Consider the following 22503-nt stretch of genomic DNA (forward strand, 5'->3'; position numbering starts at 1 on the left):
AGTGACATAATCACACTGTGACTAGGTGAAGCTGTGTATGCCGAGGATTGTATTGAGAAATGCCCTTTTTTAACTTCTGAAATGGCAGTGTATTTTTATATGGAAATACTTATTAGCGATTTTCACTATGGTTCTTTCCTCTTACCTTCTATATGATTGACACCATGCTGAGAGCTATGGACTTTTAATATACAGCCAGTAGGAGCGGTGCCACTTTAACACTGACCTCCATATATAGAGCTCCTTTAATTAGTGTGGGGAGGTCCATTCAAGCAGGTGAGAAGACACGCATAGGTGGGGTGAAGGGCACTGTGGTGATCAGAGGCAATTACTGAAGAGCTTTTGGTGTATAGGACTGCACTTTTTTTCACGGACATTGCATCATTTATTTATAAACTGTGTGTGTACATTATACACACACACTTATTGCAGTCGGCAAGTGGTTAATGTTTTTTGTTTCTTTCAATAAAAATTTTTATCTCCGAGTGTGAAGATTTGTACCAGATTCAACATATAATATATACATCTATTCTGTTATTCTCAGAGTGGACTAAATATTTTGTTCTCCATCCATAGCTGGTTATTTATATTTTTTTTTTTTCCACTTCAGAAACCAATAAGCAGAGGGCTAAATCAGCTCGATGTTCATTGACTGTCGCCTTCTCCGGTTTACATCATAGTGGATCATTCATTACCTCAATTCCTTTTGTGCTCTCCCTCTGAATACTTTAATGTATCACTTTAGCATCAAGTCCTCCCTTATTCCAAACACCTAGACTCGATCCGTAGCAATGCTAAAGCCCAGTGACAAGTAGGACTTTATCATTTTCTGGGCCAGGTTGGAGGGGGAAGGAACTCATAAGAGGAAGTAAAAATATAGGAAAGATATAGAAAAAACAAGAGAGGGGTATATAATAGAAGACTTATGGGCTCCCCATGCCCGTCCTTTACTGAGCTGCCCAATGTTTCACGAAAAAATTTACTTGTTTCCAAATCAACCCCCCCCTCAAAATGTAACCTGCATCCATCTAGATTATTTAGTTAATCAAAGTAGGAAAAAAAAGACAAAAAAACACAACAAAAGAAAAAAAACAAGAAAAAAAGAAAAAAAAAAAAAAGAAAATATGCACACCGAAGTCACTTCGCTATAGCGCTCCTTGTCCTCTAGGGCCTCAACCACCCATATAATTGTATTAAGCCCCTCTCTTGGTCTGATCCTACGCCCTACCTATTAGGGACCTCCTGCTTTCTCTAGCCATGGCTTCCATATGCTTTCAAATTCCTGAAGGTTGCCTCTCTTTATGTACTCCACTCTTTCCCTGCTCAAGGTATCATTAATAGTAGAGATCCAATCTTTCACCGACGGGGGGTCTTTTGATTGCCATCTTAGTGTTATCTTCCTGGCCTGAAACAAGGCCCGCGTGATGGCCAGCGTGATGGCCAGCGTGGTGCTCAGTCTCTCACCCCGAGCTCTTCTATGCCCCAGGATACAGGTTATGGCCTCCTTTACTACTATAGTGCCAAAGATACTTCCCAATTTTCTGGTCACCTCTTCCCAGTATCTAAATAACTTGGGACACCTCCACAGCATGTGGATGAGATCTCCCGACCTCTGACATCTGGGACAGTTGTCATTAGGCCTTTTTCCAAATTTAAAAAGTCTTTTAGGTGTATAGTAGGCTCTATTCAACAAATGTAGATGAGAGAGCCGCTGTGAAGGGGACACAGAGACCTGGGTGCTCAATTCAAGGGTTTTCGCCCATTGTTCCTGGGTCATTCCCCCTATATCCTCTTCCCATTTGGCTTTTAGTCCGTAGAGTATCCCCCCGCTGTTGTCTGATTTACTTAATTGATCATAAATTCTTGAGATTAGCCCTCTAGTAGGGTTTACCTGCATTATGCACTGAAATAGAGGCATTTCTTCCCAGCGCAGAGTCCGAGCTTTAAATTGTGCTTTAAGAGCATGTTCTAGCTGGAGATATAGGAAGAAGGAACTCCGCGGTAGCTTGAATTCCCCTACTAATTCAGGGAAACTCTTTAGCTTGGTGTCGTTATAAAGCTGGCTTAGCCTTCTGATGCCAAGATTCACCCATTCCCCAAAAGTGCCTATTTTAAGAACTTCCTGTAAATTACGATTGTTCCAGATAGGAGAATACACTGTTGGATCTTCATATCTCATCATTTTCTTGACAGTTTTCCAGAGTTTAATTAGCAGCTTGATAGTTGGATAATCGTCGTGGAACATATCCGCCTCTAGAGATTCGACTAGGGTATTATGTGGAGTACTTAGCAATAGCAATTTACCATTGGGGGTGCCACCTTTTGGTATCCCACATCCCAGCAACTGCTGTAGCTGAGTTGCTAAGAAGTAGCGCTCGGGGTGTGGGAGGGCAAAGCCCCCCTCCCGAGTGGGAAGCTGAAGCACCCAAAGTCGAATCCTGGCTTGCTTCCCCTTCCAAATCAGCTCCCTAAAGAGGCTATCAATTCTTTTAAACCACTTCTTGCCTATCCAGACTGGCGAATTGTGCAGAATATATAGCAATTGTGGCATCCAAACCATTTTTATTAGGCTACATCTTTCTGCGGCGGACAGGGGCAGACGCCTCCAGATTCCTATTTTTTGTTTCAGTTTTGTTAAAAGAGGGACGAGGTTTGTACTGATATACCGGGTTGGGTCCTTCGTCAGAACTATTCCCAGGTATTTCAGGGCATCCACCATTACCATCTGGGGTATATCGCATGCTATTAGCTCGCTAATAGGATCTATCGGCATGAACTCGGACTTCTCCCAGTTTATCTCTAAACCAGAGAAGCTGCCGAAATCCTTCACTATCCTCATCGCACCCAATAGTGAATTTCTCGAGTCACCCAGGAATAACAAAATGTCATCCGCATATAGCGCGATCTTTTCTTCGCCCAATTTTCTCAGAAAACCAGTTATCGCACTGCTTTCCCTTATGGAGATGGCCAGGGGTTCCATCGCCAATGCGAACAGCAAAGGAGAAAGAGGACATCCCTGCCTAGTCCCCCTTTCCAACTCAAACCAATCTGAAAATTCGTTGTTAATTTTTAGTCTTGCCTTAGGGTGGGTATATAGCATTCTGATCCACCTTATAAAGGACGGGCCAAATCCGAATTTCTCCAACACACGCCATATATAGCCCCACTCCACGCTATCAAAAGCCTTAGATACATCAAGGGTCATTAACGCTCTCGAGCCTACATTCTCCGATGGCGACTGTAAATTCAAAAATGCTCTTCTAATGTTCAGGCTCGTAGATCTATTGGCTATAAAGCCCGCCTGGTCCTCGTGGATCAGTTTATGAATAACTCCATTCAATCTTACTGCTAGTACCTTGGCGAGAATTTTTACGTCAGTACAAAGTAGAGAGATTGGTCTATAGGCGGCCACGTCCAGTGGGTCTTTCCCTTCCTTCTGTAATACAGTGATTGTTGCTTCTAGCATTGAAGCAGGCAACTGGCCCCCCTCAAGTGACCCCTCCAGAGCTTTTAGTAATTCAGGGATCAACACTTCACCATACTGCTTGTATGTCTCGCTTGGAAGGCCATCGGGCCCGGGTGACTTAAGGCTTGCCATGCCCGCTACTTCTTGATGCAGTTCTGCTACCGTTATTGGGGATTCTAATATGGCACTTTCTTCCTGTGATATAGTAGGAATCGGTAGCCCCTCCAAAAAGTCCTCCATCATAGCCTCCTTACCCTTTTTCTGCGAGGAGTAGAGTTTTTTATAATAAACCCTGAAGGCTTGTACAATTTCTGGGGTGCTTGATATTATATCTCCACTCTGTGCTCTAATAGCGAGGACCGTGGATGGAGCTGAATTTGATTTTACAAGCATAGCCAATGTTCTTCCCACTCTTTCGCCCTCCACCATAAATTCCTGTCTCTGAAGAAGGCGCCTAGTCTCTGCTTTCTGCATGACCACTAATTTATACTTTTGTTGCTTCTCTTGCCAAGTACTTTCCAGCTCCGGGGTTGGATTTCTAATAAAGTTATTTTCGGCCTCGAGAGCATCCCTCAGAGTACCTTCTTCCTCACTCCGAGCCTCTTTATTAAATTTAGCCATCTGCTGTATTAAAACCCCTCTAAGAAATGCCTTGAGGGTGTCCCATAGGACAGGGGGAGCCACCGAACCCTGATTGAACTCCACAAATTCCCTTAAGGTGGGGAGAATCCCATCTGATTTTTTAATTACTTCGAACCAGTGTGGGCTCACGCTCCAGCTCTTCCTAGGCTTAGACTCTCCTACATTTAGTGTAACCACCATAGGGGAGTGATCTGAAATGCCTCTTGGCCAGTATGTTATTTTTTCTAGCAACTGGAGTGCCCTGGCATTTCCCAGGACTAGGTCTATCCTTGAGAGCGTGGAGTGTGACACGGAGCAGCAGGTATATTGCAGCGCGCCTGGATTTCGCACCCTCCATAAATCTACTAGCCCCACTTCCTCCAGAAATAAACTTAAACGGCTCTTCCCTGATGCCTCTGGAAATTGTCGTATCGGGAATCTATCCAACTTTCTATCTAGGACCTCATTAAAGTCCCCGACGACTACAATCGGGCACTCCTTTTTATCCAACAGAAATTTATGCAGTTTAAGCAGTATATCCTAATTAAATGGGGGAGGGATGTATATGTTTGCCACCACATACATGACACCATTAATAGAGAAGAATAAGAAAATATATCTACCCAGCTCATCTATGCTGGTCTGTCTGCAGGAGAATTTTACCCCGGCTTTCACAAAGATGCTCACCCCCCTGCTAAAAGAGGAGTGAAATGCATGGAATTGGTATTGAAATTTTTTCATCTGTAGCTGCTGGCTGGTATCCTTGGTTAGGTGGCTTTCCTGCAGACAGATCAGATCTACCCCACAACTCTCCAGTATAGAAAACACTGCCAGCCTTTTAAGAGGGGAACCCAGGCCCCTAACATTCCAGGATGCTATTTTCAGGGGCTTAGCTAACATCTGGATTCTGAAGGGCCTGTCTTGTCGCACCGAGTATTACCGTATATATCCCAATACTTTTATAAAGTGAAATTTTTTGCGCCTCTTTACTCAAACAAAGAAAAAAAAAAACAAGGAGAAGAAGGAAAAAAAAAAAGAAAAGGGAAGAAAAAAAAGAAAAAAGGAAGATTTCTCCTCCCCTCCCAGCAAGTGCTGTACTAATTCTAAATGTGTGCCTATTGTGGATTCTAAAATACACGCTTAATTTAATCACGTCTACCCTACTTTTTTTAAAATTTACTACAAAAAGTGCCTGCAAGTGTAAAAATAATCTGTAAGTGGAGGCCTGGATACCCCCAATGTGTTTTCTAGTGATGTAGGTGTTCGTAAAAAATGATTTACCCACCCTATTTCCCCTCCCTCCCAGCTTCCCACCCCTTCCCTTCCCTCCCACCCCGTCCCCCCCCCCCCCTACCCATACCCACCTATCTAGGTGTATCCCCTGGGGCTTTACCATGACCGTTACCTCTTACACTAACACCGCCCTTTTACACCAATTCTTCCACTCACGACCCCGCACCGCCCTACACACAAACCGCTATCATCAACCGCTACCATCCCCTTCCATCCTTCATAACAAAAACCATTAACAGGTGGCAGGAAGGGGTAGAAACTTAAGAGACACCCCCCTCCGGGGCAAGAGAAGAAGAAGAAGAAAAACAAAAAAAACAAAAAAAAAAAAAAAAATGCAGCCCCTATACCTCCCAGTGCCCTAATGTGTCATCCTATTAGTACATCGGCCTATTATATCTTCCCCCATTCTCTACGTGGAGTTCGTAATTTTTTCTCTATTATCTTCCAGCCACTTCTCAACTTCAGCAGGGGAGTTAAAAAACAGAGTCTCCCCCAGGGCCGCAATCCGCAATCTTGCCGGGTATAAAAGAGCATAGGGTAACTTAAATTTTTGTAGATTGCGTTTTGCCTGGATAAACTCTGTTCTACGCCTCCGCAAGTCCGGAGAGAAGTCGGAATAAAATGATATTTTTGCCCCTTAAAAAAAGACCTCCCCTGCTTCCCTAATCTTCCGCAGTAAAGTCACTTTATCCTGGTAATTAAGAAATCTCAGGAGGAGGGGTCTCGGGTGGCCCCCCTCCGGTGGTGCCCTGAAAGGGATCCTGTGAGCTCTTATAATGGAGAACGAAGCCGAGAGTGATTCTTTCCCGATTAGCTCCCCTAACCATTTTTCTAGGAATGCAATTGGATTGGCGCCCTCACTCCTTTCAGGTAGACCTATCAGTCTCACATTATCTCTTCTACTCCTGTTCTCCATCTCATCCATTTTAGAAGCCTGTTTAGATAACTGTTCCTTCAGCCACTTTATTTCTTTGATTATTGGGAGCACATTATCTTCTAGCCCACTGACTCTTTCTTCCAGGACCGCTGTTCTCTCTGCCGTCTTCTGTAGTTCTTGTCTAACCAGTAAGAGATCTGCTTTAACACATTTCATCTGTTCACAGAGATCTTTAAGCGAACCATTACATACCCCTACAGCCATGAATACATCCGTTAAAGTTGGTTCTCTATTCAAGGGTAGATTCGGATCATTTATTGGCTCCAAGTTCACGTTTATGTTTTGATCACCTAGCTCTGGACCTTTATTACATGTTGATTTGGAGGACTGGGTAGCCAACGCACCTCCTGAGGGCTGTGAATGTGGCTGGCCCTGACTTTTCCTATCCGATGTCCCTCCCTGTTGGCCCTTTTGCTGCGTCCCTTTTTTTGGAGGGGTCAGAGCAGAGGCATGAGCATATTGCTCCAGTTTTGCTGCTGCAGCATGCTGCGAGGTTTTCTCTTTAGAGGAGCGTAGATTCTGCATCATTCACTCCTATAGGTTATACGTATACTTTAACAGCAAGAGATTAGCAGTGCCTCTCTACACTCATCTACCCACTGAATAGAATGTCTACCATATTACTCTAAAAAGTGGAATGTATGACGAGTGTATGAAGCGGGATAGCTCTCTCCACTCCTATATACCCCGATACGGAGAAGGAGAGTTTCAAACAGGGAGAGACCCCAGTACCTTAAGTGGCCGGTGTGGGAGAGCTCCCTACCCCCATAAGCACCTCAGTTAAGGCAATACTTAGTGCAGCCTCCCCCTTCACCGCAGTTTTACACATCTGGTTAAATGCCACAAAGGCAGTCGCCAGCAGTCTGCGGTTAGTAAGGTATGTATGCAGCCACTGAGGAGCCCAGGGTTTTAGCTAGCTTATAATGGCTCCGCCTATAAGTGGGGGGGTGGGGGGGGTTGGTGTATTCTTAATAACACCCCAAGGGGAGCCCCCACTGCCCCTATTCCCACACCCGTATCGGCCACCCAACCAAACAAGAGAAAAAAAAAGGAGTATATTTTGCTTCCTACGTTAGCTCGCTCTGCTCCCACACTTAATACTACCAAAGCAATAGGTAAGGCAAAAATGCTGACACACAAAAATATTTACATAAATAATTATGTTACTGCGCAAATACCACATTGCCAAGATTTACCAGGAAATATCTCTGAACCAAAGGTTGTCAAACATCTTTACAACAGCATCAGGTTACTATATTTGTGACACCATACTATACCAGCTCCAGCCGTCTTCTATTCCGTGTCTAGCACGGGGACGTGGAAGTGAAAGCTGCAGCAGCGTGCAGGGGATGACGTCTCTCCCAAAGGATTCCTCAGCGTTCGCCGCCCATTGGGAGGTCAAAAGACCCTTAGCAGAGAGACAGGGGGGGCAGCATGATGCCGGGCTTACAGATGCAGGCATCCGTTTAAGGAGCCAAAGCCGTCCGAAATGCTATCCATGTAGCCGGGGGGGGGGGGAGATGTGAACGGGAGTAGGACGGAGCACACCGCGTCCCTGCTTACACTCGCTCCATACGGACGCTCATCAAACACCCGCCCATCCGGTCACGCCCCTAGCCCCTGGTTATTTATATTTACCACTGCACATACTTTAGCTATTCTAGGATAAATTTATCCTTTTTCAAAATTTGCATATTAACTAAAATTATACACCACGGTTTGGAGGTTTTTTTATCCAATTAAACAATAATTGGCCAACTGATTATGGCAATAATCATTAGCTGCAGCCCTTGATGGAGTAAATCATTCCTTTAGAGTATCATACAAACATTGAACAGGTGAGAGACGGTGGGTTATGGTTTGCCTAGTGCTGGGCACAAAAAAAAAAAAAAAAAAAACAATCAATTTAAATCTTGAATCTAGTTGAGAGGTCAAATCGGTTCAAAATGTAAGCAAATCGTTTTTTTTTTTTCACCGTGGGCCTGAGGAGCTGCAGGCAGGAGTTTTTAGGCGAGGCCGCGGCTTCGGTCTAGTCCGCGAGGCCGGACTCCGCGGACTAGGTCGAAGCTGCGGCCTCGCCTAAAAACTCCTGCCTGCAACTTCCCAGGACCGGCGTGGTGTCCAAAAAAAGAAAAAGAAAACTCGATTTGAATCGTGAATCAAGTTTTTTTTTTTTTTTTTTTAAGTCGCAGATTTTTTTATTTTTTTTTTTGGAGAAAATCGCCCAGCCCTAGGTTTGCCCAGAGATTGCCACTGTTTTTTACATTGTGTTTTTACAATCACTAACACTTACCTGAATCCTCTCACCCGTCCTCTCATTTCCTGGTTTCACAGGAAATACTGAGGGCAACGGGAGTCATATGCTCCTGCCAGTCAAAGTCATGTGAGGAGGGAGTGGGGGCATGGCTTACCGACGATGTGTGCATCTATGAATGCACACACCACAGCTCGGGAACACACATGCAGAAATGCTCACAGAGCATGCAGCTTGGTAGAGGAGCCACGTGGAGCAGGGAGAGGCAGGCAGCTCCGGCGAGGGGACTTCAATAAGAGGTGTGAAGGGGCCACAATGCCAGAGTGTTGCACAGTGTGGGTGGGCATAACTGCTTTGATTTTATTAATAAATGTAATATCACTTTATGGCTATTAAAAAAAAAAAAAAAAAAAAAAAAAAAACACCCCTTTATTCAAAAAGGTACCTTTGTGTATCAAATCTTCTAGTTTCACCCTATACAGTATTTCATAGAAAAAAAAAAAAAAAAAAAAAAAAAAAAAAAAAACACCTTACCAAGTTGTTTCCGAGACTTAGTTTTTAGATGGATTTCTTCTGCATCATCCAACACCAAGTTCATATATTCATCAAATCCCTGGGTATGAAAAAAAGGAGATACAAAATGTAACAAGCTATTGTGTAACATTTTAAAGTTAGCTTATCTTTTTAAACAGCAACTTTTTTTTTTTTGTTCAAATGGTATTTCGGAAGTGCTTTGCATACTGTCTCAGGAATTAACGACAAACATTTTTTACCTTAAAAAGGAGAACTTCGGGCAAAAATTTTTACGTGTTCTTGTCGCTGACCTTCACCAAATAGGCCATCCATCTTCTTGATATTTCAGTAATTTCTCTAATAGCCTGAAGATTTTTAAATAAAACCACTACTTCCCACGGGTTTCCGGTTTGTAAGACCGGTGGCTGGTATTCCTCCTGTACCTCCAGCCACTGGTCTTGGCACTTACCATTTGTGTTCTGCCTACAGCAAGCAGGGATTTACTTCCACCCCTGCTTGCTGTAGTGGGCAGAGGGGTCTCACAGACCTTCCGGTCTGTACCGACCACTATAGAGTCTGCCCAAAAACTGTACTGCCAGCATCCTCTCCCGCACCAGTCAACAGCTCGTCTGGTCATTCCCCCTTTGCCACCTGTCACTGCCACCCGATATCTTCCCCCATCTTCCTCTCCACCTGTGGTTCTGGATGTCCCCCCTCCTTTATGCTGCCAATTATGGGCCTGTGTCTATAGTTCGTTAGTAAAGCATGCAGGGGCAATTAGTTTATCTGCTGTTGTGGCTAAAGGGGGAGAGATGATGTGAAGATTGCAGCCAGTAACAATAAACCTAGAGAAGGAAGAACTCAATATTTGATGAAAGTAGACTACATAGAATGAACTAAACATTGTGCAAATGCATGCTTTACATTTATCAGACTGTCATCTGTGTGCTGAGCAGTGTGGCTGGAGAATGAGGGGTGTGATTTATGTTGAAGTGGGCTAGTTCACAACAGGCCTGGTGTAACCACCTACATTTACTACAATTCCCAAAAGGTTCATGGGAAAATGACCAGTTACACTAACCGGTAACGGTGTTTCTGGGAAGTCTTCCAGGACGGCACTCAGAGATGACTGGTCCCACCTGACAGAAAACACAATCAAAACAAGAGTTTAAAAACCCTGCCCCTCCTTGTGCTCCTAAGTTGTGAAAAAGTACTGACCCACACCAGTGCACGAGAGTGAAAACACCTCCACTGTTCAACTAAACACAAAATGGGTGGGAAGTAGGCCTGCCGTCCTGGAAGACTTCCCAGAAACACTGTTACCGGTAAGTGTAACTGGTCATTTTCTCAAGTCGTTTTCCAGGACAGCACCCTGAGAGAAGAGCAAGTAGCTCAAGCCTACCTTAGGGCGGGACAACAGCCTGCAGGACCTTTCTGCTGAAAGCCAGATCCTGAGGTGACAGAAGATTCACTCTGTAATGTCTCAGGAACATGATGTTCTGACTTGACCATGTTGCTGCTCTGTAGATCTGATCTGCCGATGCTCCAGCCCTTTCTGCCGAAGAGGTTACCAGAGACCGTGTAGAATGTGCTTGGAGATTGTCTGGGACTGTTCTACCTGCTTGCTCATAAGCCATGGAAAAGGCTTGCCTGATCCATGTAGCAATCGTTTTAGAAGCCAGCTCAATCCTCTTTGTGCCACAAAAACTGACCAACAGATGAGATCTTCTGAACTCCTTTACCCTGTCCAAGTAAAGAAGCAGACACCTTCTAACGTCTAATGAATGAAAGGATCTTTCCTTCTCGTTCTGTGGGTTGACACAAGAGGACAGGAGGAAGAAAATTTCCTGTGACCTACGGAACCGTGAGGCCACTTTGGGAAGGTACAGGGGATCCTGCCTGAGGATAACTCTGTCCTGCAATAAACAAAAAACGTTCCTTCATAGATAGGGCCTGTAAATCGCCCACCCTCCTGGCTGTTGTAATGGCCAGAAGGAAGGCGGTCTTAAAAGAAACCAATTTAAATGAACTCCAACGGCTCAAAAAGGTGCCCTGGTTAAGGCCTCCAAGACTAGAGATAAGTCCCACGGCGGAAATGTACTCATTTGAATCGGGGACAACCTCTCTCTAGCCGTCAAAAATCTCTTGACCAATGGATCCAGAGCCAGTCTTCTGTCCAAAAAGCCAGACAGTGCTGCCACCTGGACCCTCAGGGTCTTGGTTGCCAGGCCTTGATCCACTCCCCCCTGTAGGAAGTCTAGGATCATAGGAATGTCCTGCTGAAAAGTCCCCATTGTTTCACACCAAAGAAAGAAGATCCCCAGGCTCTGGCAAAAATGCATCTGGTAATCGGCTTTCTGCTCAGCAAAAGGGTCTCTACTACCCTCTCAGCACACCCTTTCCTGCACAGGCTCTCCCTCTCAAAAGCCAAGCTGTCAATTTGAAAAATAGCAGAAGATCCTGATGCTCTGGAAGGTGCTGAGGGGAGGTCACCGACCAATTTCCCCAGAGTGGGAAACCAGGTCCTCTTGGGCCACCAGGGAGCGATCAGGATCAAACTGCCCCTTGCCCGACTCGTCTCTGTATAGTTCGTGGGAATCAGAGCTAAGGAGGGGGAAGCATAAGCTAGGCTGAAATCCCACTCTTGTGCTAACACGTCCACCCCCTCAGACCCCTCCTCTCTGGACAGGGAGATGAACCTTTTGACTCTCCTGTTCACCCTGCGGGTGAAGAGGTCTATCTCTGGGGTGCCCAGCTGTTGACACACAAGAGAGAAAACCTCGGGATTTAACTCCCATTCTCCCTGGTGAACTGTCTGTCGACTGAGGAAATCCGCTTCTACAGTGAAAATCCCCCTTATATGTATCGCCAAAATTGAAAGAACTCTGTTCTGCCCATTCCAAGATTTTCTGCGTCAAACTCAGAGCGTGACTGGGTACCCCCCTGACGATTCAGGAAGGCCACCAGCGTAGAGTTGTCGGAGAGGACCTGGACCTCTCTCCCCCCGATCCTGTCCTCGAACACTCTTAGAGCCTCCTTGACTGCTAGGAGCTCCCTGAAATTGGAGGAGGCTGCTCTCTGGAGCCTGTCCCATACACCCTGACCCTGTAGCCCCTCTAGCTGGGCCCCCCAACCCCAGGAGCTTGCATCGGTTATCACACCGACAGGCTGAAGCTGGGTCCAAAGGTGACTTCCTTACCGGTTTCCGGGAATGGAAATCCATTCATCCAATGACTACCTTTTTTCCATCCCATGAGGAGTGTAGGAAATTCTGAAGGGACCTGGAGTGGAGCTGGGCCCAAGGCACGGCAGGAATACATGACGTCATGAGTCCCAGAGTCCTTGGGGAGGCCTCGTTCAGATCTATGATTGAAGATACAGTGCGAATCAGAGCTTCTACCTTCTCCTGGGGAAGTACCAGCTTCTGCGCTACAGAGTCTACCAGAAGGACTAGGTAGAGCTTGGTGTGAGATGGAGCCAGTGAAGAATTCTCCTGACCAACCACCCCAGGGATTCCAAGGTGCTTAACACTTGGTCTAGATCTAAGAGCAGAGCATCCCTGAAAAGGTTGTAGACCAATAGGTCGCCTAGATAGGGGATCAGTGTGATTCCCTGTAGGTGCCGGTAAGAGATGACCTCTGCGAGATCTTTGTAAAGACTCTCGGGCTGGCTGCCTGTCCGAAGGGCAAAGCCTGGAACTGCGAGTGCTGGGTACCCTGATCTGTGCGAATTGCAAAGCGTAGAAATACTTGATACTCCGGGAAAATGGGGACATGCAGATATGCAGCCTTTAGGTCTATGGTGACCATAAAGACCTCCTTCAACAGATGCTTCCCTGACCATGTACACCGACTCCATACAAAAAACTATTGGTATAGTAGGAATGTGTTTAGCTTTCTTAGATTTAAAATCAAGTGGTATTTCCCGGAGGGCTTCGGGACCATGAAGACGTGGGAATAAAATCCCCATCCGCATTGACTTGCTGGTACTGGGAGGATGACCCCCTGGTCTGCCAACTCTCTGACATTCTCCAAGAGTCCTAAAGCTTTTGTTCTGTCCTTGGGTAGATAGGTTAGAAGAAAAGATTGGGGAGGTCTGGAAACAAATTCCAGTCTGTAGCCTTCTCTTATCCACTGAAGCATAAGAGGACTTAGAGACCTGTTCCCGCTGTGTAACAAACAGAGCCTCGCCCCTACCCTGGTGCTGGCATCACTTGGAATCCTTGTCTGCAGGCTTGGACACCTCCTTTCTGCTTGTGACTGCCAATGCCCCATTTGCCTTCTTTACGATTTTTAAAACGGTTTTTGACCTGGGCGCCTTGAAAAAAAATGTCCTTTATCCTTTTTAGGTTTTACAGGAAACTTCTTTCCCTTTTCAGTGGACCTGGAAAGGGTCTGGTCCAAGCCTGCATCAAATAGGAGGGACCCTTCAAATGGTTGCATGCCGTGGGCGGAGGGGGGCGCTATTACCTCCTGAGGCGCCCGGGGCCATTGGCTTGCTGAGGGACAAAGAAGGGGGACTCACTAGGGAGACCGAGGAGAACCTCTGACCGGCAGCATCCTGCAAACTGACTCTCAGTCAGGTAAGGAAGTGGAGCAGGTAAGGAAGAGGAGCAAACCTCCACTGTGCCCACTGTCCCTCCTTCAGTTCTTCTCCCGCCCCCCTGAGAAATAGGGAGCCCCCCCAGGAAGGGCAAGCCCTACCAGACCCTGAGTTTTCCCAAGCCTGTGGTCCAGCTCCCGGGGCGAGACCTCCAGCCCTCGACCTTAGGTCTGAAGAAAACACCAAACTGTTTCGCTGTGGGGAAACAATCAAAAACTGAGGAGCACAGGGAGTTGCGGGGTCTTTAACCTCTATCTTGATTGCGTTTCCTGTCCGGTAGGACCAGTCATCTCTCAGGGTGCCGTCCTGGAAGACGACTTAAGAAATGTAGTTCTTTTTCCTGTAAAGAGAGAGAAGAGGATACAATCCCTGGTGTAACACCTGCTCCTTGGCAGAGAAGATGCTGGCATTTTTTGAATTACAGAGATGACTTCCTGAAAATTCAGTTAGACTTTTCTCTTGAATGGTAAGGAATTTCACAAATGTATTAACCGTTTACTGTAGGTGGGTGTACTAACAGGGGATATTTTTTTCCGGTCCCAGAGTTCTGCTTTAATGCAGCGAAAGCATTTGGGTAAAAAAAAAAAAAAAAAAAAAAAAATGAAAATAAAAATTAGATATAGATATACTGTATATCTATATCTATCCACTTTACTACAGCCATAGTGGCAGAATATAAAGCTGGCTGCACATAAAAACTACCTGAATTAGTTTCGCGCATCAGAAATAGCAAGAAACTGTCCCTTAAATTTGGCAGGACATTGTAATACGATCACAATACTAGAAAAGCATCACAAATGCTTTATCGAGTCACCCCCTGTTATGTGTCCATCTACAGTACCTGCCAAAATCTATGACAAGCAGAATTACAGTCTGACCGGACACTGCGTCCGTCCTGTCCCCTTTCCCCTACACGTGTTCGATACAAGGGGTATTTCGTATCTTCATCAGGGGGTGATTTGAGCGCACAGCACTTTAGTTTGTGTTCACCATAACACATGAATGGATTGTGGAAGATCTGTGGACTGTTAATTTGATCATTGCACAGCAACACAGCACTGAACTGCATAGAATCACATGGATGCAACATCAAATCGCATGGATGCGGTTTTTTGTATTTTTTAACTTTTTATTGTTCGAATATTGCACTAACACCATATTGCATAGATGCAGTACTGATATACTTGGATGCAACACTAAATCACATGGATGTTTGTGTTGAATTATCTATTAATGTTTGAAAATTGCACAAGCTTTGTGGAATATTTGCAATACACAGGCTTATTGGAGCACTTTTACCTATTTATTCATTCATTGAAATTTATTGCACATTAACGTATAGTATAGTATTAATAGATTTTGTATGTTAAGCACAATATCACTTTATTAATATTTTAGTGGAAATTTCTTATTTTTTATTTTGATAAGCGCAGCGTGTATACAATTTAGTTGTAGAATTTGGTTAGTAAAAGCTCAGAGTGTGAAGTCTGCAGGGTTTGCACAGATTGGGAAGCAACAGCCTGATCCTGTGCCATTACAGTGACACATGAGTCTAGCACAGCTACTTTCTGTCTGATAGTTTGTATCTCTCACTTCATGGCAGTCTCCATTCTCTGGACAATGGATTCTAGATCACTTCTTGTGGGTAACTGCTGCAAAAATGCCCATAGTCTTTGTTCAGAAGGGGCACCGAGAGGGAGACCCTGTGTGTTGATGAGAGTGGAGCAACCTCTGTCCTTCCATGTCCTCTGAGCTGAAACACAGAGCGCTGGATGGGATGGGAGCCGTGGAAGAAGCAGAGAACGCTGGGCTGAGCAAAGCATCCCCCCTTTCTGGTGAAGCTGCCAGCGATCTGGGGAGACAGGGAGAGAGGTCGCTTGGGGGAGAGAACGGTGACATTGTGTGCTCGTCTACCAGCTGTGGAGGAGGGTCATGCACGCAAGAGGTCTCCGCTGTGTCTGGAGCCGAATGGCAGGCCGGCGCCATCTCGATGGCTGCTGGTGTGGAGGCCACCGGCTGGGTGGACGTAGGTAACGAGCCATGCCGGTCTCAGGAGCTAGAGGATGGCGGTTGTGGTCCCCTGTTATCGGAGGAGGCAGGTCGGTGTTTTAGTGCTCGGTATGCTGTTATGGTATTGCTGCAAGAGAGCCGCTGGCCGGGAGCTCTGAAAGGATACGTCCCCTCGCTGCCATGCCTAGGCCACGCCCCTCCAGCAAAACTGAAATATCACATGATCCTAAGTATTCAGACCCTTTGCTAAGTATGCAGACACTCATATTTAACTCAGGTGCTGTCCATTTCTTCTGATCATCCTTGAGGCCGGGTCATCCTTGAGGCCGGGTTCCCATCATGCCCCGGGACTGTGACATCACCCGGTGACCATGCCCCATCCCTATATAAGTTGTTGCGGACCACGCAAACGGCACTACAGCGGGAGAGAGCGTCATGTCAATATCGGAAGAGAAGAGGGAAGAAGACGGCGGAGAAGACCGGGCCACTGCTAGCAAAAGAGCGGACAAAAGAGCAGAAGATAGCGGAGGAGCCCGGCAGAAGATACCGGAGAAGAAGGAAGAGACCCCCGAAGTTGGAAGAAGACCCCCGGAGCTGCCTAATACATTACTTTAAAACCTGTCTAGTGTGTTTTGACACTTTTTTCCTAGGTGAATGGGTAGGGGTATGATGTACCCCATACTCATTCACACAGGGTGGGGGGCCGGGATCTGGGGGACAGGGCAGACCCCGACAACCAATGGCCAGGGTTGTCAGGAAGAGGCCCTTGTCCTCAACATGGGGACAAGGTTCTTTGGGGTGGGGGGGCGCAGGATAAGGGTCTGGTATGGATTTGGGGGGGAACCGCCACGCCATTTTTTCAGCGTAGGGGGTTCCCCTTAGAATCCATACCAGACCGAAGGGCCTGGTATGCTCTTGGAGGGGAACCCATGCCGGTTTTTCATTTAAAATTTGGCGCAGAGTTCCCCCTCATCTGAGCACAAGTCTCATGCCAAAGTTGGATCATGCAAGATGGCGATCCGACTTTAATGATATAGTCAATGGTAGGATCAAAGTCGGACCAAAGTAGTACAGGGAGCATTTTCAAAGTCGGACCGACTTGTGTCGGACCAGTTAGGCGGCTCCCATAGGGAAACATTGATTTTTCACATGTCATGCGACATGAGCTCCCAATGTCGGAGCGTTTGTCGCACTAGTGTGAACCCGGCCTGAGATGGTTCTACACCTTCATTTGAGTCCAGCTGTGTTTGATTATACTGATTGGACTTGATTAGGAAAGCCACACACCTGTCTATATAAGACCTTACAGCTCACAGTGCATGTCAGAGCAAATGAGAATCATGAGGTCAAAGGAACTACCTGAAGAGCTCAGACAGAATTGTGGCAAGGCACAGATCTGGCCAAGGTTACAAAAAAATTTCTGCTGCACAGTGGCCTCCATAATCCTTATATGGAAGAAGTTCGGGATGACCAGAACCCTTCCTAGAGCTGGCCGTCCGGCCAAACTGAGCTATCGGGGGAGAAGAGCCTTGGTGAGAGAGGTAAAGAAGAACCTAAAGATCACTGTGGCTGAGCTCCAGAGATGCAGTCGGGAGAGGGGAGAAAGTTGTGGAAAGTCAACCATCACTGCAGCCCTCCACCAGTTGGGGCTTTACGGCAGAGTGGCCCGACGGAAGCCTCTCCTTAGTGCAAGACACATGAAAGCCCGCATGGAGTTTGCTAAAAAAACACCTGAAGGACTTCAAGATGGTGAGAAATAAGATTCTCTGGTCTGATGAGACCAAGATAGAACTTTTTTGTTGTTAATTCTAAGCGGTATGTGTGGAGAAAATCAGGCACTGCTCATCACCTGTCCAATACAGTCCCAACAGTGAAGCATGGTGGTGGCAGCAGCATCATGCTGTGGGAGTGTTTTTCAGCTGCAGGGACAGGACGACTGGTTGCAATCGAGGGAAAGATGAATGCGTCCAAGTATAGGAATATCCTGGACGAAAACCTTCTCCAGAGTGCTAAGGACCTCAGACTGGGCCGAAGGCTTACCTTCCAACAAGACAATGACCCTAAGCACACAGCTAAAATAATGAAGGAGTGGCTTCACAACAACTCCGTGACTGTTCTTGAAAGGCCCAGCCAGAGCCCTGACTTAAACCCAATTGAGCATCTCTGGAGAGACCTAAAAATGGCTGTCCACCAAAGTTTACCATCCAACCTTGTGTATTCTCTTTTCATTGGTATAGGTTATTCAGGTTAAACAGCCTTGTTAATTATTACATTTTTAGAAAGTTGGTATCTCCGCCTTACATTTTCAATACATTAATCTATATTAGACATACCATCCCTCATCACATAACCTGAAAAGAAAATTTCAAAATTTGGTAGATAATTAACCACCTCAATACAGGGCACTTTCACCCCCTTCCTGCCCAAGACATTTTTCAGTTTTCAGCGCTGTCGCACTTTGAATGACAATTGCGCGGTCATGTTACACCGCACCCTAATGAAATTTTTATCATTTTTTCCCCACAAATAGAGCTTTCTTTTGGTGGTATTTGATCACCTCTGCGGTTTTTATTTATTGCGCTATAAACAAAAGAAGAGGGACAATTTTGAAAAAACACAATATTTTTTACTTTGTGCTATAATAAATATCCAATTTTTTTTTTTTTTTTTTTTTAACAAATTTTTTCCTCAGTTTAGGCCATTATGTATTCTTCTACATATTTTTGGTAAAAAAAAAATTGCGATAAGCGTATATTGATTGGTCTGCGCAAAAGTTATAGCGTCTACAAAATAGGGGATAGATTTATAGCATTTTTATTATTTATTTATTTTTTACTAGTAATGGCGGCGATCTGCAATTTTTATTGTGACGGCGATATTGCGGTGGACACATCGGACACTTTTGACACATTTTTGGGACCATTCACATTTATACAGCGATCAATGCTATAAAATTGCATTGATTACTGTGTAAATGTGACTGGCAGGGAAGGGGTTAACACTAGGGGGCGCTCGAGGGGTTAATGTATGACCTAAGGAGGTGATTCTAACTGTGGGGGGAGGGGACTGACTGGGGGAGGTGACCGATCGGTGTCCCTATGTACAAGGGACACGCCATCGGTCTCCTCTCCTCTCTGACAGGACGTGGATCTGTGTTTACATGCACAGATCCACGCTCCTGCTCTGTTACCGGCAATCGCGGGTGCCCGGCGGACATCGCGGCCGCCGGGCACGCGCACCGGGTCCCGAGCGACGCAGCGGGCCGGTGCGCGCGCGCCCCCTAGTGGCTCGGGAGGGCGAGGACGTCATATGACGTCCTCCCAGAACAACAGAAGCCTCGTCCCGCCGTCATATGTGGTTAAATAAATAAATTAGTGGTTAAATAAATCCCATAACCACCCCTCCCCCTTCTCTCTCTGTCCCCCCCCCCCCCCCACCCTCATGACTCCTCTTAACACTCCACCATCATCATATATTCTGATAATTTTTTAAACTCTAGCCACCTCTCCCATACACTGTTATATGTTTCCATGGAGTCTTCACTTCTATGTATGGTTTCTTCTATTGATCTCAATTTTTACTATCCATTCTTTCATTGAGGGGGGGGGGGGGGGGAAATCAGGAGTTCTCCACACTCTTGGGATCAGGCTTTTGGCTGCATTCAGAAGGTGGGGTACCAAAGGATTCTTGTATTGAGCTACTGTTTTATCCGTATCATGGAACAGACATATCCACGGCTCTTTCCGAACATGCTCTCCTGTTATTTTGTAAATGTTATCTGTTATCTATGATCCTTTCCCAATAAGGCTGGATCTTCACACAGTCCCACCATAGGTGTGCAAAGGTCCCCAGGGCGCCACATCCCCTCCAGCATGTTGGTGAGGTCTCTACACTATACTACTGTACTATTTGCGGGACAACATACCATCTCGCCATCGGTTTATAAAACATTTCTATTGTCTTAATATCCCTAGAGGTAGAGCACGCTACCCTAAGAATCTTACACCTATGTTCCTCATCCCGCAGGTCACCTATTTCCTCTTCCCATTTCTCCAAATAGGGTGGGTATTTAGGTTCTGTTTCTTCTACCGATATTTTATAGATTTCAGATATACTCTGGCCCAAGCACCCCGGTGAAGAGAGTAGCCTCTCCGTAGGCCTTATATTACCTCTTCCCCATAGTGGCTGTCTATGAAAAGTGCAGTATTTGTGCATATCTATCTAGTGGTCCGTTTCCCCATTTTTGTGTTAATTCAGAGAAAGTGCATAATCTATTTCCCGTCATTACATCTTGTAAAGTTATGTCATCCATCTTTGCGCATCTAATAAAATACATGTGCTCATCTTTCCCAGGTTTAAAATAATTTGTGTCTAGTAAAGAAATTAAAGGGGAGTTATATTGCCAGTAATATAATCTACTCAAACCATCCCATATCCTAAAAGTGTTTTTTGTTAGTGGATTTGTACTATTTGATAATTTGCGATGTTGATGTGGATCAATACCCTTTTCCCTAAGTCTACTTTGCTTTGGGCTTTTTCAATATTCACCCACCCTTTCCTGTCTATCATGTATCCAACCTGTTATCCGTGAGATAATAATTGCCTGATAATATTTTTTAAAATCCGGTGCTGATAATCCCCCTAATTGTTTCCCCTTTACAAGTGTTGCATATGAGATTCTAGGGTGTTTGTGCATAGATAGATAGATAGATTTTATTACTAGAGTTCTTAATTTCGCGAAGAAATCATGTGGGACCCTTATTGGGATCATTTGGAATATGTATGTTAATTTTGGCAGGATGAACATTTTTAAAGCATTGATCCTCTCTAAAAACGGGAGGGGTTTGTGTCTCAGATAGTTTACTTGGTCTTTGAGTATAGTTAGCCGCATAGAGAGTTGACAATGATGCTGTAAGTTTTACGCCTAAATAGCCAAGCTCTTCTCTACACCAAACGAAGGGAAATGTAGGTTGAATTGCCTGCTGTTCTTCTTTTGACATAGTTATGTTTTAGAATCTCTGACTTTGATGCATTTTAAAATTTGTCATCTTCCCGTATCTACTCAGTTCCTTTATTATGATTGGTATTGTTTTCCTGGGGTTTGTGATATAAAAAAATAGTATATCATCTGCGTATGCAGCTACCTTATATTCCTTATCACCTACTCTTACTCCTCTTATGTCGTTTTTTTCCCGGATCGCGGCTAGCAGGGGTTCCAATGCCAGTACAAAATAGCATTGGTGAAAGGGGGCAGCCCTGTCTTGTACCGTTAAACAGTTCCAGGGAGGGAGAGAGACTTCTATTTATTTTTATTTTAGCTGTTGGGTGATAGTAAAATGCGAATAGCCAACGCATCATCCTTTCCTTTATTCCCAAATGCCTCAGTGTTCCCATCATGAAGCTCCAAACGACTCTGTTGAAGGCCTTTTTAGCATCTATCGACAGTAGTATGACCGGGTCCTCACCATCTCTAGCTTCATGTATCAGGCACAGGGATTTAAGACTGTTGTCTTTCCCTTCCCTCCCTGTTACAAACCCCACCTGATCACTGTGAACCCATCGAGGCAGAAGTGGTTTCAATCTTCCCGCTATTATTTTTTGCAAAGCTCTTTATGTCGGTGTTTAGCAATGATATTGGTCTATAGCTCACCGGTGCCATTGGGTCCTTGCCCTCTTTTAAAATCAGAGTAATATAGGCCATCAATGACTCTTCCCGAAGATTTTTCCCCTTCTGCCAGAGCGTTCAAGTAATCACATAGTTTAGGGGCCAGTAGCTTTTGGAACCTCTTATAGTACGTAATAAAATACTCATGGGGGCCAGGACTCTTCCTGTTGCCATATCCTTAATTGCTCTTAGGACTTCTTCCTGTGTTATTGGGGCATCTAGCAGCTCCAATTCTTCTTCAGGGACCGCTGGAAGGTCAAGTCCCTGCAAGTACTCTAGGATTCCTTCCTTACTCCCTCTGTTTTCTTCTGTCTGTCTCACAATATACAGCTGACTATAATAATAATGGAAAACCCCTGCTATTTCAGGAGATGAACGCACTATTTCCCCTTTCATATTTTGGATTTTAGCTATAAAAGATGCGGTTTTTTTCTCCTTTACTGCCCTCGTTAACCATTTCCCAGGTTTACTGCCCCACTGGCGTTTCTCTCTATCCACGATCTGAAAGGCCCGTTTCTTCTCCTGCTCTATTAGTACTACCAGTTCTTTTTGTTCTTAAGTTCTACCCTCTCTGAGATGCCCTTGGGTCTCGTCTGTTCTAATTCATGTATCTCTTTACGGATATTATTGATCTTTTTTCCTTTTCCTTTTTTTTTCCCTGCCCCAATGCTTATTAGAATACCCCTTATATAGACTTTGTGGGTCTCCCACACGGTGCCCTTAGAGATTTCTGATGTGTCGTTTATAAGAAAAAATTCCTCCAACTCCTGTTCTTTTCGGCTATTCACCTCAGAGTCTTGGATCAAGGAATCATTCAGTTTCCATATCCTTCCCATGGGAGGGCCTGATGTTACCTCCAGTCGTACTATTACTGGGGCATGGTCAGAAAAAGAGATGGTTTCTATTTCCGTTTCTTTGAGTGAGGGAAGCAGTTGATGCTCTATCAGTACATAGTCTGTTCTAGAGAATGACCCATGTACTGATGAATAGAATGTTTAGTCACGGGCCTCTGGATGTCTAACTCTCCAGACATCCACAAGCTGATGCTCTAATAGTAGCTTCCTTATTCTATTCTGTCTCGGAGCTGGCAATCGGGGAAGGCTTCCCGTGGTATCTACCCGTGGGTCTATGCACATATTGAG

General features: G+C 45.3%; 1 protein-coding gene across 2 annotated transcripts in view; it reads right to left on the bottom strand.

Moving 5' to 3' along the window:
* Positions 1–22503, bottom strand: part of SNRPE (small nuclear ribonucleoprotein polypeptide E) — a 63643-nt gene that overhangs the window by 22244 nt on the left and 18896 nt on the right. For both annotated transcript variants that reach the window (XM_073615844.1, XM_073615845.1), the window contains one exon: positions 9106–9184. In XM_073615844.1, the coding sequence (XP_073471945.1) occupies positions 9106–9184 (79 nt within the window). The remainder of the gene's footprint in view (positions 1–9105; positions 9185–22503) is intronic.

This window comes from Aquarana catesbeiana, linkage group LG02, assembly GCF_042186555.1.
Source record: "Aquarana catesbeiana isolate 2022-GZ linkage group LG02, ASM4218655v1, whole genome shotgun sequence".
Lineage (NCBI taxonomy): Eukaryota > Metazoa > Chordata > Amphibia > Anura > Ranidae > Aquarana > Aquarana catesbeiana.